This window comes from Euprymna scolopes, chromosome 10 (genome assembly GCF_053919585.1).
Source record: "Euprymna scolopes isolate OS-2025 chromosome 10, ASM5391958v1, whole genome shotgun sequence".
Classification (NCBI taxonomy): Eukaryota; Metazoa; Mollusca; class Cephalopoda; order Sepiida; family Sepiolidae; genus Euprymna; species Euprymna scolopes.
This window is the reverse complement of record NC_136491.1, coordinates 42,048,256-42,068,010: the sequence shown is the minus strand read 5'-3', so window position 1 is coordinate 42,068,010 and position 19,755 is coordinate 42,048,256. Positions and strand designations below refer to the sequence as shown.

General features: G+C 33.5%; 1 protein-coding gene across 1 annotated transcript in view; it reads left to right on the top strand.

The window, feature by feature from the left end:
* Nucleotides 1–3,383: 3,383 nt before the first annotated feature.
* LOC145285940 (rho GTPase-activating protein 11A-like) overlaps nt 3,384–19,755 on the top strand; it is a 51,584-nt gene continuing 35,212 nt past the window's right edge. The window contains exon 1 of the mRNA XM_080134448.1: nt 3,384–3,838. Within this exon, the coding sequence (XP_079990574.1) occupies nt 3,719–3,838 (120 nt within the window). The 5' untranslated portion in view covers nt 3,384–3,718. The remainder of the gene's footprint in view (nt 3,839–19,755) is intronic.

Sequence of the window (19,755 nt, the reverse complement as noted above, 5' to 3'; positions counted from 1 at the left end):
AATCACCTCGCTTACCACTGGCTAAACTGCGCATGGCTTCATCAACCTCATCTTGGAAGGCCTCAAACCGAGCAGCATCCACATCCAGAAATTCTAGGTCCACGGTCTCAGGAGAGAAACATGTATAGACTTGCTCAGTAAAGTTGAGAAACGTCCCCAAGCCCTCCCTAATCTCAGTCATAATTTGTTCAAAGAAGATCTTAGAGCAAGCCCCGTTGGGCCTCACCCAGTCCAGGTTGAATATAACTGCATTCATATCATACGGTCTCTCTTCCACCAAAGCATGAAGTGGCCAACATGTTGAAGCTTCTAAAAATATTAAATAAATATAAACTTTTAATTTGTGTGTGTGTGTGTGTTCGTCAATCGGAGTCGATTATGACCATAGACAACTAGTTCTGTGTCCGCAGGTGGCTGATCAGTCCAATCCGGGCGCGGAAGCCCCTGCCACATGTTGGACACCAGTGGCTGAAGATGCCCACTTCAGCATCTCGGGCGTTTTGCGCAACGCGCTTCTCTTTTGCAGATTCAGTTCATCTTGCCTCCGCGAGCAGAGAGCCCTCGTGTACCAAGCAGCGCCAGGTTGGCCTGTCGGAAGCACTGCTTTCCCATGAGTTCACATCAATGTTGAAGTCTTTCATGTAGGACATCAGAGTATCTTTGAACCGTTTGCACTGTCCACCAGCTCTTCTCATTCGGCACCGGAGTTCACCATAGAGCAGTTGTTTTGGTATGTGTGAGTCTGTCATCTGATACACGTGGCCTACCCAGCGGGTTTGCACTTTGCGGATCATAGTGATGACGCTTGAGAGCTTGGACCTCTCGAGAACATCAGTGTCTGGAATCTTGTCTTGCCAGCGAATGTTCAAGATGTTCCAAAGACATTGAAGATGGAAGTGGTTTAGTTGTTTTTCGTGACGTCTGTGCATCATTTTTGGTTTTAATAAATATAAACTTTTAATTTAATTAGTGATTAAATGTCATACATCTGCTGCTGTTGTTAGGAAAGAGAGAGTAATCCATGTGAGTCATTTGGACAGCCTCCACCACTAACTGCTGGTGACAGCTGATGATGCAAACCTTCACATAGTGTGTGCACAGACGTAGTTTAGAGCAGCAGTTTGTGCTGCGATCAAAGGAAACATTTTGTTGTTGTGTTGCAATGTCATGCTTATGCTTGTTGTGAGGGAATGTTTGTGTCTCAGAGTCGGTGTTTGTTTGTTTCCATTTAGCTTGGTGTGACTATGGATGAAATTCAGATTGAGTTTGTCACTTGTAGTCCTTTCATAGATATTTTATCACATATTTCCGTATCTGATCTGTCAAATTTTTTCTGACCTTCTCTTAGTGTAGCTATTTCCTTGGACACTGTATTTTGCGCAAATAATTCTTTGCTATAATGAACTGTATATCATAGTGGAAGAATGTATATAAAAAGCATAGTTTCTGACTACTTAATGCGTCGTCAGCAGTCGATTGAATACCATAGACAAGAAGAGGTCGGTGCCATTATTGCTTACGTATCAACACTGTCATATCAGTGGCTGTTCCTGGTGTTTTGGGTGTCTTTGCTCCTGTTGATGCGATTTGTGTTTTGTTTACAAATTGTTATAGGCTTGAAGGAGATTTTGTATTTCACAATATAAGAAACATATTTAAAATTATCAACCCATCGATTCTTTCTTACCAAGTACCTAAAATATTAACGATTTTTCATTTTAAAATCGCATAATTTTTGGCTTTAATAAAACAAAATAAAATATTTAAGTTAGTAAAGTAAAATTAACAATAAATCTACTCGTTATATTCATAAAATCCAAATCTAAATTTTAAAATTTCAATACACACACACTCATCTCCTAATAAACAAAAACAAAATAAATAGAAACTAGATAAATAAAAATTTGGTAAAATTTTACACTAAGACCCGTCTCACGTTCGTATATAATAAAATATTTTTTTTGTAGATTTCGGTGTGTTAAAAACGAATCTGCAAACCGTTCCCGTTGCAAAAAATAGTTTCATGATATGAAGAAATTACTTTTTCGAAAAGTGGGTGATCACTTTTCCATATAAATTTAACTTAAAATGAGCACCCACTTTCTGGCCACCTGGGAGAGGGGCACTTTTTGAGTGTTTATTGGCTAAAAGGTTTTTCGATTTCTTTTTCTGTTTTCATCTTTCTTTCAATAAAGACACGAGCAAATTAAAAAGTAAAGAAAAATCGGTATTATTTGACTTTAAGGCTCGTCTCACATACGTATAGATAAAAAAAATAGTTTTTTTGTAGTTTTCTGTGTGCTTTAAAAGAATATGGTAACCGTTTCCGTCGCAAACTTTGTATGGTATTAACCCCTTAACTCTAGGACTATTTTCCATTTCACAGCCAAGCCTTTGTTTACGCTACGCGCGAGCATAAAAAAGGCTGTTAAATGTACACTCGCGTACCAAACCACTTTGTCACAGTTCAGTATTGGCGAAATTTTTAAATTAGACGACAAACAAGTAGTTTTCCAAATATGAAGCCATGCAATTCTGTTATCACAGCTGGCCATTTTTGTACGCGTAGGCGTGCGCGATGGTATTAACCTCTGAAGTCTGCGACTATTTTCCATTTAACAGCCTAGCCTTCATTTACACTATGCGCAAGCATAAACGAAGGCTGTTAAATGTGCACTTGCGTACCAAACTGATTTGTCACAGTGCAGTATTTTTTCAGTTTGGGACGCGAGTGCACATTTAACAGCTTTCGTTTATGCTCGCGCGTAGTGTAAAAAAAGGCTAGGCTGTTAAATGGAAAATAGTCCCAGAGTTCAGGGGTCAATACCATGCAAAAGAAATCAAACAAAAAACTTTTTAGCCAATAAGCACACAAAAAATGACTCCTCTCTCAGGTGGCCAGAAAGTGGGTGCTCATTTTAAGTTAAATTTACATCGAAAGGTGATCACCCACTTTTCGAAAAAGTAATTTCTTCATATCATGAAAACTATTTTTTTGCGACGGAAACGGTTTACAGATTCATTTTTAGCACACCGACATCTACAAAAAAAAAAAAAAAAAAAAATATTTTGTTAAACACGAGTGTGACGGGCCTTAAAGTAAAATAATACCAAAAATTTTCATGGCCCATGCGTGCGGATCTCGACTGAGAATTCTGATAAAGAACATCTATCTTCGGTTATCAGTCTGCAATTCGTTCAACTGGTAGAGTATCGTCGTATTCCCATATACAGCGCATAGAATTCTCCAAATGGTTGCCCGTTTAATATTGACCAGGTTCAACGATGCTTAACTTCTGCGAGTAAAGACGAAGGGAGGGGGGGAGATAAAAATAAAGCTCGCGACATCACAGTAGTAGGAAAGAATTGAGGAAGAGTTATCTGCCCTTGCGTCTCTCAGAAACGCAGCGGGCGACGGCTTCTTTTGAATTCGCTTTCAGTTTTTTACGCGTTCGGATTCTTCTTAATTCCTGATTTCTCAAAAATTGATGTAGTTAATAAGCTATAAAGAAGTGTTTAATCTCTTTATCTATATTATATCTACATCTTTTCTGTGAAAAAGCTTATTCTTCTTTTCTCTGGACTTCACCGTTCGTCCTCATTGTTTCTTCCCCCCCTCTTTCTCTCTCTTTGCCTCATCTTTTCTCAGTCGCATCCTCCGCGCACAACAAAACAAAAAAACAAAAAACGGTATTTCGTTCGACTTCTACAATTCCAGATGGAATTCTTCGATTTAAAGTTCGAAGAAGTGCAAGTGTTGCGCTCTTTCATTGTGAATTATTTGCGCAGTAATCGGATTAAAGTTCCCAAGAAGTCCTGGACTGCCATGCAACCAGAGGTAAGAAAAGGCACCAAAAAATTTGACGATTCTATTTAAAAAATTTTTTTTTTTTTTTTTTTTTATCGGATCCATTATGCTCAGTTTTGTACCTCAAAATATTAAACGACATCAAATTAAAAAAAAAAAAAGATAGTTTGTTTGAATTTTTGCTTATAAATAATTAAAAAGTTTATTTAGTTAAACCCTTTTCTTTTAGTTTATTGGGTCCCTTCTTTATTGTACTTGTATAGATCAGTCTCCATGGCTAGCAATATTGATGCGGTCAAATCCGGACACGTGTTATAACAGCCGAATAGTGACCACACAAAATGAAACCCGGGTCCCTGAAATGAAAAATTGGTGCTTGTGTACTTTTGCCACCGTGCTGAAATAATAACGTTATTTTGAAAGCCAATCATAACATGAGGAGGGGAGGGTGTTTTGTAACTATTCTGTGCTTCCACTTAACAATAATAATAATAATAATAATTATTAACAATAATAATAATTATTAATAATAATAATAATAAAAAGATATTGTGAAGTTTGAATTTAACCTGAAAAAAAAACTATTTAAATATAGCGCAGTTGCAAAACTGCACAAGCACCGAAAAATTAAAATTCCGTGTTTATACACGCTGCATTTTATTGATGTAATTATTTTCTAGTGTTATTTTTTTAATTTTATTTTAGATTAAGTGAAAATACAGAATAATTACAAACGCCCTCGCCCATGTTAAGAATTTCAGCATGGTCCGTATTTTGCATATTTACCTCTTAATCAAATAATACCGTAAACCTAATTATTGCGGCATTATTTGGTCAAAGTATTAAATCAAATTGTTATCGAACTGAAACTTGTTTCAATGGCAACCGTCTTAAAGCTAAATAGTTCACGATAACTGTAAACAACAAAAAAGTGTTGCTTTTCATTATATTTAGTTTATGTGCTTCTACAGAATTTGAACCAAATCAACAGATTTTTGCTAAAATAAACAAAACTTAGGTGACGGTTGATTTAAGAACAATTTGTTTCAAATTTTGTCGAAGTACTTTTCTATAAATTTATAAAAGAAAAGAATTACGTTGCGCGAATCATTTATTTGCTTTTGAAAAATAAAATGCAAGAATTTACGCTCCTTGTACAATGTACATCTATGTAATCGCGCTGAAATACCGTCATTTAGAAACCCATTTTTAACATGTCGAGGGTGTTTTGTAACTATTCTGTACTTTCATCTAACAATTTAATAAACAATATATCGTAAAAATTGAATTTAACTTGAAAATACATTTTTTAAAAATCGCGCGGTTACATAGCTATGATGATGCACCGAAACAACGTTAGAAAACCATTCTTAACCTGGCGGGGTGATTTTTTTTTTTTTTTTTTTTTTTGATTTTTTTTTTTTTTTTTTTACTCATTCTGTACTTTCACCTAACAATTTGATAAAGAAAAGCTACCGTAAAATTGAATAAAACTTAAATCCTATCTAAAAGAAATAAAAAAAATAGCACGGTCCGTAAACTGCACAAGCACTAAAAAATAAAACTGAGTTCTACTTGAGCACACAGTGTAGGAAAGAACAGGTAAAAATTTATTTTCCCCAAAAGTGGTTACTCGTTCTGTTCCACGCATGAACTGGGTGATAATTTTATATTAAATGCATACAATAAAATGAACCCTTTTACTCCCCCCATTTTCTTTCTTTTAAAGATTGTAATGCTTGGTATGGAGCAGCCAACATTGCCCTGCTATTTATTGAAACCAACCGAGAGCTCTTTTTAGTATCCTAGCTATTCCCTTAAGTGCAAGTGTTGGCTCTTGATAACACGAAAAATATAAATAGAATCTTATTTTTATTTTCTCGTTAATAGCGTTAACATTCGCAGTTTTCTGTTAGGGGTGTCAAAAATTCCCCCAAAATTCTGATACTGCTAGTGAATGGTTGTTAGCCTATTTGTTGATTATTAATTCAAAATAATCTATTTGTATAATAACAATACGAATCCAACGTACATTTACTTTCATACTTTCTTTTTAAAATTTTTTTATTTATTTTTATTTTATTTTATTTATTTATTTATTTATTTTTTTTTAAAGCCCTTCCCAGTTTTTTGATAAACAGCTTAACCAGATGTAAATAAAACGGGAAAAAACACTAAAGATAATTGTCATTTTAGTGTAACGGCTTTTTGAAATCATTTTATTTTTTTGAAATACCCATTTTTCAATTGTGTCAACGGAACTGTTTCAATAATGAAACTACAAATTCAGTTTGTGATCGATGTTATTAAAAAAGGCAAATAACATCAAATCAATATTTAAAAAATAAATAAATAAATAAAATCGGGTGCTTGTGCAGATAAGTGATGTTTTAAACCAACACATTTCAGGTGAAAACATTGATTCAATTTTAAAAGGACAGGGGTCAACTTAGAATTTATTTAAAAAATGTTACATCGGCCATAAAAGTATCCATTTAATATAACTAGATTCATCCTTATATTATTATTTTTTAACAACGTACACGTCGTCGTACACACATCACGAATTATGAATTTATTAAAAAAAAAAAAAAATGGTCGTTTTAAATTATATAAGCTTTTAAATTTGAAGTCTTGAATAATTTACAACGTTGTTTTAATGTGGGGAAAATCCAGCGGTGGTGCTGGTCTGGTGCTCTTCCAATATTTGAACAACGAGTTGTTTACATTCCAGTGTATGATCTTCTGCTAACGCTAACAACTCACAGATGTTGGGTTAAAAAGCATTCAATAATCGGTCATATTGGAAAAACGTCAATCGAACTCCTCCTTCCCTTCAAAAAGGTTGCAGGATTGGGATAAAAATTGCCTCGGTCTATAAAAATTTCTCCTTAAAAGATTTGAAATGTAGTATCAAAACACTGTTCTGAGAACAGATACTACACTTCGTTCCTTAATCAAATAAAGATGAATATAATTAAAAGGAATCACCAACGAAATTGCTTACAGCTCGGTCTTGAAGGGTTTCCCTCGCCACCAAGGCCATTGTGGAAATGTCTTTTCTCTGTTGACCGAGATATAGTTTTGGTCCTGTGCAGTTCTAGGAGGTCCACTCTCCCAGGCTTTACCTTCTCTTAGAGAAGGGGGTTAATTTCTTGCTAATCACCTTAGACGCCCCGACCAAAGAATGCTGACAGAGCAGCAGCTGTCTAGACATATTTTGCAGGTTAGAGTGCTCTTCAATCCCTCTTTCTGACCCTTGTGTCACATCATTTCGTCGTGAGAGGGAGACAAACAAAGCAACGAAACAGTTTAGTTTTGTGTATATGCAATATTCGCGTCATTTCTTTCTGATCCCTCTCAAAATTAAGGGCGCGGTCCCGAAGAGACAGTTGGGAGGTGGGTGCTCCTGCAACTCCTATCCTTTGTGCTAAGATAAAAATAATTTTTCGATTTTTTTTCATTTTCTTTTTCGAATAAGTAATTTAAAGTGTGTGTATGTGTGTGTGTAACAAAAATTATTGCACGCGAATGCGTGCGGGAAATTCGAATGTGATTTTTGAAGCCTTTAAAAATATTGACATGAAAGTAATTTCTGTATAGATTTTAAAGTCTTTGGTTCATGCGTGATATCTTAAACCAAAATATTTTGGTGAGGAGCTACTTAAGTAGCTCCTTTTCTAGACAAGTAACTCAGCTACTTGTCTAGAAAGCATCTTTTCCCAATGCAAAATCTTTAGAAAGAAATAAAAAATCACATTTACAATGTTGCTTTTTTCGTGAAGTTATATTTCATTACGTTAATAAACGAATAAATACAGTATTTATGCACGTTTGTTACCGTGCTGAAATAACGTTATTTAGAAAGCTATTCTTAACATGGGGAGGGGTGTTTACTAACTATTCCCTACTTTCACTTAACAATCTAATACAAAAGCTAACGTAAAACTTGAATTTAATTTGAAAATACTATTTAAAAAAATAGGGCGTTAACAAAAGTGCATATGCACCAAATATACAATAACGGAAGACTTAAATAGTTATAAATCGGTATTTATTTGGATTATTCGGGCTACTATTATCATCTTTGTTATTATTTTAACGTTTCTAGACCATGTAACCCTTCCTTTTGTAACTTCTTTTTTAACTAGACTCTTTCGTTCGAAGTAAAACCTGTGTTTAAATCTATGAAAGTAAATTGTTCGAATTCCCTCAGCAATAACTGGGTAGAATAATACATTTCTTTTTCTTTTAAATATGATTCTGTCTCAACTAAAAGTTGCCGGTTCAATTCTTACTACAGGCAATTAACACTTCCGCTCGGTCACGGCAGACGGAACGAGAACAATCTACTCCGTAGATTAAATAAAGGGTTCATTTTGAAATTCCGTATAGGTTTTCGAGTTCGCCATAAATATTTTAAAGTTCCACAGCATTACACCTAAAGAAGGTCGGGGGTTATAACGACCGAAATGTGAAAGTAACAATCGAGATGAGAATAGTAGTCTGAAATCACCCAACTAATGTAAAATAACAATCCTAATCATTTTAGAAAAAAAAAAAAAAAAAAGATCCGAAAAATAATAAAATATTAGTATTCATGCTAACACTCGAAGAATTCGTGTCTGCTGCGAAGACTAATGTTAATGGTGAAATCGAAGAATACAGAAAGCAACAAACAATGCTAATCTTTCTTTAACGGTTTTGACAATTAAATTAACGATTGATACATTTTCTTCGTTTTTATTTATTTATTCTTTTTATACCTGCCGGTAGCTTTCTTACTGGTTAAGATGCGATGTTATTATTTAAAATGAAATTACTCTGATTTTATCGTCTGTTGACATTATTTTCAATGTTTTTTTGTTTGTTTTGTTGTATCGCATTCTTTACGCGTGACTATGAAAATGGCGGTCGGTAAAAATCAATATTGAATTTTTCCTTATTGGAGGTGGATTTTATTTTCCAAACAATTGAACTTTTCTTTTTTTTTTTTTTTTTTTTTTTTTTACTTAGACGAATTTAATCAAAATTGTTAAATATGTCAAATCCTTCAGATTTTATAGAAATAGAAGTGAAATAACGTCTATTTTGAACTGGCAGCTTACGTGTTGCTGCTGCTTTTACGGATCGATCGATTGATGAAGAAACGAAAATGGCGAAAGAGCAGCTGCTGTATTCCTTTCTTTTATTTAGCCCCCCCCCCTCACCGTTATCGATTTGGGGCAAATTACTAATCTTTAAGCAAATTACTAATCTTTCTTCGCTTCTGTATCTCACTCGAGATTTAAAAATCGTAAAATAAATAAAAATAACTAAAAGTTAAACAGTGTCATTTTATCGAAAGTGAAAGTTCATATTTAAAACTACTTGTACAGCCAATCAGTACCCTTTCTTCTTTTTTTAAATTTATTATTTTAACCAGTTGATAATGTGAAATTATCGTTTATAAAAATGTGAACAAGAAAGAAAAATATTTTAAACGTATGTTGCTATCACTCTGGGTTGTCTTATCAAAAACTCGGGGGCGTAAAGTATTGATTAAGAAGACTTTTCACATCAACATCGCTTCATAAGATCTTAGCAATACTGCTATTTCGTTGTTGGTTATTGGTGGTATGTTGGTGGTGATATTTGTTGGTGCTGGTACAGGTGGTGGTGGTGGTGGTGATTTGTTGTCAAAACCATTGTGGATATTTATTTTATTTTATTTATTTATTTTATTTATTTATTTTTTTTTACTGATATTTAACAAAACTGCTACTGATAGTATTTGTTAATAATGCTGTTGCTCACTAGTAGATGTTTTCATTGAATATTTTTAGGGTTGTATACATCGTTTTTACGTGCGGGAAATCCGTGTCTTGTTTTAGTGTTAATTTAAAATGAAATCACTTTGTTAGGCTCCTTTTTTTTTTTTTTTTTTTTTTTTTTTTTTCATAGCATTGACTTTTATTTGAGCTTAACCTGAATTAAATTATTGGTAGTAGATCAGTTTGTATCAATAAAATCTCTCTCTCTCTTTCTCTCTCTCTCTCTCTCTCTCTCTTATATATATATATATATATATATCTTTTAAATGCAAATGTTCAGTTGTGATTCTTGTTTAATCTTTTGATTAAAATAGTGATAACGTTTGTGTGTTGATCAAAACACTACAACAGTGAAAAGATATTGATACATTCTCTAATTTAAGTTTACAATATATAAATAACTTCGCATCTAATAATTTTATATTCGACTTTGACTAGCCAGTGAATTAAAGAAAATATTTCAGTCTGTGATCTTTACATAAAAAAAGCAATACCTTTCAGCAATTATACATCTGACTAGATAATTCTTTTAGTAGCATATTTTGGAGGTGTTGCCGAATATAACTGTTCAGACTTCAAAAGGATAATACAATGATTCATATATTTTATCTTTTACTTTTAATAAGTATCATTTTTTAATATATACACATTGAAAGAAATAATTTTAAATGCTTCTGAGAAGCATTGCTTCTCTGCTTTTAACATTCTCAAATTCTTTTAGTAGATATATAATTATGATCAATACGCTTTTGTGCTAACATGTTTTTACTTGTGGAGTGACTGATATTTAGCCACAACTTTAGCTAGGTGAGATGAAAAAACCCAAACTCATTTTTATAGTACATGCATATCTACTGACTCAACATATTCGTGTCTACATAACTCTCTTACGACCATTTCTGTTGTGTTGATAAAATTGATTTGAGTTTCAAGACTTTGTCTTTATAATCAAACTATGGTAATCCATTTTTTTTGTTTGTCCTACTATGCTATAATAGCGAAATTCGGAAAACAAAAATATTGATTAAAAACAACAAATAACAATGGTATCTATTGGCTTTTTGTGTCAATTTCAACTAAAAGCAATGATATCTACTTAATTAGTAAGTCAGAAGTACTTAATTATTACCACATTATTTAAAAAGCACGAGTTTTCAATTTTTTTTTTATTGTAAAAAAAAAAAAGTTGCCATATTTCTTTGGGAAGACATGACATTATAACAAGGGAAGTAACTCAGTTATCCTAAAAACAAGGCAAAACAAATTATTTTTAAAAATTAGTAATAGTTACATGTTCTTTACCTCTCTTTGGAACTCTCCGGTGTTTAACTGACATTATTTTTACAATAAGAAAGAAACTGTTTATACTAAAAAAAAATTAAATTGTTTCAATAAGTTTTATTTCATGAAAAAATATTTAGATGACGAGTAGTAAGCTAGATAATTGGAATTTCCACTTGTTTAGATATTAATTTTAATGGTAAAATCTGATTTAAAATTATATTTTTCCAATTATTTTTTTATTTCAAAATCAAGAGAAATTAAGCTTCTAAAAAGCAGCACGTTTGCATGTTTTTATATTTAAGTAAATTCTAAATCTCATTTGACTGGAATGTCGAAGTTTCAATTTCATTTCATTTCTAAGTTTTGATTTCATCTCGTTTAAGGCTTTCTGTGTCAGCAGTTTTACAGCTGATATGACGAATTCATAGAATTCTTTGAATGAATTTACATCCCGGAGGCATTTTCAAATTGTTCCCCTTTAATTCAGGGAGGGAAATTAATCCTATGTCCTGATTATTTTGTCAGTCAATAAAAGTCTAAATAATTTTATGCAATTTCGTTCAGGTCGGTAGAGACTGAATAACTTTCAGATTATGGTATCTAAAAAAAAAAAAATCACTCAAAATATAGGAAATACCTCTGATTTTAGGTTTGGCCTCCTAAAATTTTCTTTTCTTTTCTCCTCCTCCCTCTTAAGAAAAGTATCTCTTTAAATAGGGATTCGTGTTGAAATAAACCCCAGAAAAAATACAGATTCACAATTTCTGCTGTGTTCATGACTTTCTCGGGTTTTTCCAAATTTAATGACTCTCCAGATAGTTGTTTTCGTGTTCATAGATTGACTTTTTCAAATGAATGCCGACTAGCAATTATCTCAAGTGATTTTTCTGGGGTGGTCATGGTGAATCTACATATATTCCAGCAGATGGTCAGAGAAGGTTAGTTGGTTCTCTAGACATCTCACTCTTATTAAGTTTCTGAATTTTTGAGATAAGGATTGATAATTGCTATTTGGACTACTGTTCTCATTTTGAGTGTTATTTTCACAATATTTCGGTCAATGTAACCTCTGGCCTTCTTCAAGTGTATATTGTCGAACTTGGAAATGTGCACAGAATTTTGAATTGATCCTTTATTTAATCCACAGGAGTAGCATGCTCTCGTTCTGTAAACCATGATTGTGTAAAAGACCCAAGTAATTTGCAAGTGTATTTTGAATGTCACCTGCACTGAGAATTGAATCTTCAACCTCCAGAAGAGTAACTAACAACTGAATTTTACCAAGTAGTTTATCCACTATGCCACAAATCTTTGCGGATTACTTAGCGCTTCTACCCAGTCATAGTTGATGGAACAAGAGTATACTACACTGTGGATTAAATAAAGGGTTCCGTTCAAAATTTTATGCAGATCCCCCGAGTTTGACAAGATGATCCTGAAGAAAGTTAGAGGTTTAGGTTTTTGGAGTCTGCAATCACTTTGATTTGTCTCTCAGAGAGATATGAAACTCTGTGTTCTAAGCTGTTAGATTTGTTCTCATTTTGCTAGGCTAAGATTTCTCATTTGCAAGTTTGTTATTCAAAAGAAGAAAATGAAAATCATTGTAATTTTTTAAAACGATGATGCATATTTTATGTTTTAAGTGTGCTTGAAAGCCAAATCACAACATAATATTAGGAAAATAAACAAATATTTTACTTGTTTGAAATTTATAACATAAATATATTTCGGAGCTAAACTCCATCCTCAGTATGTTATTTTCTTTCCTTTCTTTTCTTTTCTTCTTTCTTGCCATGTTGTAAAGTTGGAGAAAGAAAAGTCTGTAAAGAGCCACGCATTGTATCTCAGCGGTTGTATTTTGAAATGTTGGAATAGCGCATAGGTAACGCGAGAATAACGTTAAGGGTGTGAGTTCCATAAAGAAACATTGATTTAATTTGAATAAAATAAAATAAGCATCAAGTGCACTTGAAAGCGAAATCACAATGTAATATTAGTAAAATAAACAAATATTTTATTTGAAGTTTATAACATGGCAAGAAAGAAGAAAAGAAAAAAAAGAAATAAAACAATATACTGAGGATGGAATTTAGCTCCGAAATATATTTATGTTATAAAGGAGGAAGTGTCATGGAATATTAAATTCACAAGTGGTTTATCAGTCGCATGTATATCTCAATTAGGGAGGATGATGACATTAGGTTTTTGCAGTTCTTGCAAGGTGGTGTCAAGGGCCTTCTACATACAGCGCTTGGTATATCTCAAATCATCGCCCATCAGATATTGACCATGTTCAACGTTGCTTAACTTCGGTGATCTAACGAGAACTAGTGTGCCAATGTGATTATACTATATTTTTTAAGCAACATTAGAGAATTGTGGTCAAAATTTGCTCAAATGGTGAGAATCCTAATTTTCTCACTTTCTGTTTATGGCTTAAATCTCTCGAAGATCAGAAATGAAGATTTTTTTTTTTTTTCATGTTAGTTTCATGATTCCTTTATTATAAACGAGCCGGACTTATCTTGGTGTTGCCTGGGGAAAATGAGGAAGTCAAGAGCTCCCCTGCCTCCCCCTCTCAAAGTAAATTGACTGGAAAGGACTGGGTTACGAATTAATCGAGATGCATTATGGTGGAACTTAATTTTGTATTGAAATGGATGGATCCTCACTAAATTGTTCTTTGCTTGGTCAATGTGTGTGTGTGTGTGTGTGTGTGTTTGTTCATCCACAGGTAGCTGTTTTGCTATATCATGGCTATTTACTGTGTCTAGAAACCGGCAGGTTTTCAAACTATGATTGGAAACTCCAATGCATTTTCAGCAGTAAAGTGTCATAATGATTGAGTCATCAGTCACCACTATGTGTAAGAAATGTATAGTTGCTTATATTACAATATTCACAACTTTGAGATAGCCTGAGTGCTCTGTTCTTTTATAAAAAGTTAGGTAAGATGGCCTGTCTTCAGCTAGAACAAAATAAAAAACAATTTTTTTTTTTTAATTAAAGAAATCAAAGTGCTAACATAATTCTAAAAGTAACTAAAATAACAATGACGACTTTTAAATTCCATACACGGACTAAAAAGAGTAAGTGCAAACAATACATGAAAAGAAAATGACCAATATAGGATATGTTCTTAAACAATAAATTATAGAAACATCAGCCAACAGTTGAAAGAGAAAACTTGGAACTGCTAACCGACCAAAGAAAGCAATCAGAAATGGATGTTCATATCTAGTAAACATATATTTATCTCAACTACCCACAGTCTAAGCATCTATACAAAATATAAGAAAACTGTCAACAAATACTATCATTTTCAGCTCCTATAGGAAAAACCAAATTAAATAACTTTTCAGAACTTATAAAATGACTGTTACAGATTGTAATACTTTACGATGGAAGTGAAGGAGCCGGATGCCAGAGTTACCTGGTATGCTGACGAGACGCATAATGTTTTCTTTGTGATAAATTAGTATGGTATTTATCTATCTGTGGATGGCTCTGATCAAATACAGGAGTACTAAAAAACGAGGTGGAAAAAGGTGTGCTACATTCGTGGTCGTGTGCAAGTCAATTTGAAAGAGTGAGTTGTGGAGTTGGACATTGTGACAGCAGTGTATCGAATTTACCTAAGAAATTATTAGTTTAACCATAAGCTATTCCAGCATGAAATATAAAGTTGAGTTCTTGAAATCGAATTGAGCCGGTCAGAATTTAGAATGTTGTATGAATGCTGACAAGAATTTTTTTTTTTTTAACACATATAGAACAAAACTTATATAATTGATGTGACACAAAATAAACACTCCCAATCAATACGGACAATTACTTAACAGGTTGTAGTGCATCTACACTAGTGAGATTTCTTTCTGAATTTGTTATGGCACTGTCTGTGAAAATGTGCTCCTTGGCTGTGGGCAGCTGATTCAGGTCATTTAATAAACTGGAACTTCTGGTCACTTCCTTTCCAATCTGGGGAAAAAAAGATTTTATCTTTCATTCAACCAATCTTTTCATGATTTCCTGGCAGTGCCTGTGCCACAGGTAATCACGATGACCCCATGGTCACTCTTTTAACACTTAAATTTCTCTTGTATTAAATCAGCATTGTGAAGTACTCCCCACCAATGTTGGCCCGACTGTGATTCCTTATTTTAAACTCTACTGATATTCAGACCGTCTGTTGGTTCTTTTTTAGATTAAAAAATTTTACTCTGACTCCTAGCATTCTTACAAGTCCGGCTTTGATTTCTTCAACCCCTTTTGGCTCAGACTCTGTAATTCTGCTATGGAAGCAAAGGTCAATAATCGAGAAATCTTTTCTCTTTTTGCTCTCACCGTAAATCTCCTCGTAGAAAAACTGATTCCGCTAATGATTAATTATTCGAACCAGCTGCAAAAAAGATTGACCTAGTTTTGTTTTTATTGATTAATTTTTATCAATTTTGCTCATTAACTTGCCACATTCCAAATAAGATGTGTTGTCTCTAAAGACACGTGAATAAATTACCTCATCTGGAGTGATTCACCTGACTTGCATGCATGTTTCTTTCTTTCTTTTTTTTGTTTCATCTTTATTTTCGTGAAGTAATTTTGTTAAGTATTATTTTTACATAACCAGCGTTGCCTGGTATACAATGAAATCACTTTATTTATTTGCGCAATTTAAAACTTTAGGTAGGCAACTTCTCTTATATTCTATAATTTAAAATCAGTTATCCTCCTTGGTGATTTTTATTTTTAGATTATTATTTAAAAATTATTCACATTAGTGGTTATTTGAACCATCGTAAGTAATTTTTTAAAATAAATTGTAGCTAAATAAATTATATTGCCAATAACATGGTACAACACTCTATATATCTATAAAAATGAAATTGTTTGGGTGTGTGTGTACATTTTCCTACCAAACTACTGTCAATTTTCAGTTTACAGATTCTAGATTTGACGTAAAGGGTATTGAGATTTGGGAAACTCTTTTAATCGGTTTTCAGACAGAAATTTGGCTGTCAAGGGGTCAAAGTTTAATGATTTGACCTTTGAGAACTCTACCAAACTCCTCCGCCAATTTTGGGTCTAAACGCCTGAAGTTTTAGCTATAGGTTACTTGGACATGGATCAAACATTTTTAATTTGATTTGAGCCCAAAACAGTAAATATTAAGGGATCAAGATTGGAGTCAAAGTTTTAAAAAAATTTACCTCTGCGATCTCTACCAAATTACTCAGCCAATTTTTGGTCTAAGTGTTTGAAATTTTACATAAAGTGTATTCAGACTTAGGGCAAGCATTTTAATCAGTTTTGGGGCGAAAGTTTGGCTGCCAAGAGGTCAAATTTGAAAGAGTTGATCTTTGCAAACTCTACCAAACTCCTCCACCAATTTTGGGTCTAAACACTTGAAGTTTTGGATATAGGTTACTTGGACATGAGTTAAACTTTTTAATATATATATATATATATATATATATATATGCCCATAAAGTTACGAACAGCACATAGGGCCTGAGCAAAATCTGACTGAACTGCTAGTAACTAATAAAATTGACTAGTCAAAAGCAAAGTTGATTTGTCAGCTTAAATGCTATTTAGGCCTGACGTTGAAAATCTAGCAAGATAACTTTATATGTTAGATATTTGGCTTTCCCCTTATTGATATAAGTTAGTTCACTTCATTTCAGTTGGTATTTTCATATATACATTTAATATCTCCCTCATATTATCAGAAAAGCGTCTCTCAGATTCCAAATTGAAGACAGTAAAATAAAAGTACTTTTAATGCATAGGTTCCCAGAAATCAATTTCACTTTCTTCTCCTTTCTTATCCTTTTTGTCTTTCTCTTCCTCCTATCTAGTATATTTCCTTATTCACATGTAACACAATTTCCAATGTGAAAAACGCCCTTTATTCTGGATGCAAGGAAGTAATTTTAGTTTTTAATTTTGTTTTTACATTTATAAATTTAACCCTTTACCGCCAAATTGTACTTTCAAGTCACCTTTCAGAAAGGAAATATTTCTTACTCTTAATGCTTGTCAGCCCAACTGGTCTTCAAAGTACAGGTCTGTGCATAATTCAACAAGTGAATGAGGAGGTTGTTTATGTTCATGCATCAGTTGCACACAAACTTCCGTCAAGTGTGGGTTTTATGGTTAAAAAATTTATTTATTTTTTACAAGGGGGGGGGGCGACCAGGTCTGGGATCTATTTGTACAGATTTCTTGCTGTATTTGAATTTATGATGCCAGCATTTTACAAGGTCATATGATGGCACGTCATTACCATACATTTACTCAGTTTACAAACCCTCCAGCACATTTAAAAGTTGAACATGCATCCGATGAGGGGATATTTCCTGAAATATAACACGGATATTCCACCTGATGTAAAATATTTAAAAGTAATACATGCACGCCCATTTTTTTGGAATTGATAAAGGTGAAGCTGTGTAGCTTATTCCACCATAATATTTTAATTTGTGTTAGTATGTGTCTGTCTGTTACACCTCTACATCGTATTGCCTTCTATAAATTTAATCCTTTACTGCCAAATTGTACTTTCAAGTCGCCTTTCAAAAAGGAAATATTTCTTACTTGTCAGCCTAACTGGTCTTCAAAGTAAAAGTCTATGCATGATTCAACAAGTGAATGAGGGGGTTTGTTTATGTCCGGGTGTAAGTGGCACACAAACTTCCGTTAAATGTGACTTTCATGATTAAAAAATTTATTTATTGCATAAAAAAAAATTCTGGCAATAAACGGTTAAGGTAAACAACTTCCATTATATTTTGAAATACAAAATGGAGTGATTTTTATTTTTAAATAATTATTTAGAAATGTTTCATATTACCAATTGTCTGGGCCGGACGTAGTAATTCAAAAAATAAATTATAGCAAAAAAATCTTTATATTACCAATAACATGGTATAATAATAATAAATGAAAATGGGTTAATCAGAAGCATAGTTTGATTTTTCAGCTTAAATGTTATTTGGGCGTAACTCTTGAAAATCCAACAAGATAACTTTGTTAGACTTAAAATTTTTTGTTTGTAAACGATTTCGTGTATAAATATGTGTGTGTATTAGAATAATTTTCATTCATTCCTGGGCAATGCTAGGTGCATCTTTAAAAGTCATTAAATATCATTAGAAGATGCACCTGGCATTACCTTTATATTACTAGCTTTATGATTGTATGGGGTAAGCTAATATGCCTATTTCAGGAACGATGGACTTAACCCAGAGATGATAAATATAGTTACATTTAACACATTATTGAATAGCGATTCATGGCAGTTATAGCCCCCCCCCCCCCGAATCATGAGGTGTACTTCCATAATATATTTTTGCTAATACATTGTTACAACACTGTGTTTGTATTGATTATTATTGCCCTGCAAGACTACATAAAAATAATGCATGGTGGAGTGATAAAATTGTCGCCCTAAAAAAGACATAATTCTATTTCCGTTTGATAAAAACTGGTTTTCTTTAAACCATCTACTAGTTGGTCAGTTGCGCACAAAATCGATAGGAGCCTTCTATCATGTCTGAAAGTGACACAATGTTTAACGAACAAGATTGGAGATGCACCGCTGTACAATTCGTGCTCTCTTCTACCGATTCAAGTTATGAAAACAGGACCACTGCCAGCACCCTCAAAATGCAGATCCGGATGGTTCAATGCTTGAAGACACAGTTCAATGAAGTTTACAGCCATACTCGTAGTAATGGTCTTTGCTGTGGTTTCAAGTGAGAGCCACATCACGCTGCCTCACATCTTCGAAGGCAGCTTGAAAGTCTACCTAAATGTGCTGAAGAGTGGTAATCCCCTGGTGCTATCGTTGGTAAACCCTGGGTGTAGTAGCAGGACTTGGCTCCGGTCCACAATTCCAAAGAGACCCAAGCTTTGCTTCAGAAGGAGTGCTATCTTTGTACCTTTCTTTCACTGCCCCCCTCTCCTCCCCCGACCTGAACCTGCTGGACTACTTTGTTTGGTCACACGTCGAGAACCTTACCAACATGACCTCCCACAACACCAAAGCCAGCCTGATCGCTACCATCCAAGTATTTTTTAGCTCCTACCGGCGCTTGTGAAAAAGGCATACTCCCAGTTCTGAACCTGTATCGAGATGGTGATTGAGGCTGAAGGTGGCTACATTGAATAGATGTCAGCTCTACTACATAATCAAATTACCTGAATTGATTTTTTTTTTTTTTTTTTTTTTTTCAATAAAAGTTTTAAAATAAAGCTGTAGTGTTGTTTTCTTTAGTGAAGATGAACATTTTTGGTGAAAATGAACATTTTTACTTAAGAATGTCCAAAGCAGTTTAGTGTCGTATCCGGACAATGATTTGAAATGACAAATCGGGGTTGCTGAATTGGAAGATATAAAGATCTGACGTTTTTGACTCCTAGAATTCCAAAAATTTAGGCTCTGGTTCCACAATCCTGGTTTCAGTTGTACTATAATGAAAACTGAAGTCAAATCCGGAAATGCTTTGATATAAACAAATAGCAAAGTAATTGCCACTGATCGTGCAAATAGCAGGTTTCACAAACTAATTACTGTGATTGGTTAAATTTGGTGAAAAGTCAGTGCTGTCTTGGTGTCTCTTGTAAAATATTATTTTATGCTTCTTGTGATCCTGCTTTATTCATCTCGCATGAAAGTTGTTCTAAAAAATCGATTATTTCTATTCTATTTAATGCTTCCAACTGTAGAATCATAATGACACTTGCACAAGGATTCCAACTGGCGTCCAGTTGACAAACTCTTTATTGAATGAAAAAATATTTATACACTAGAATATCCACTCATGGATCACTAACTAATCAGAATCC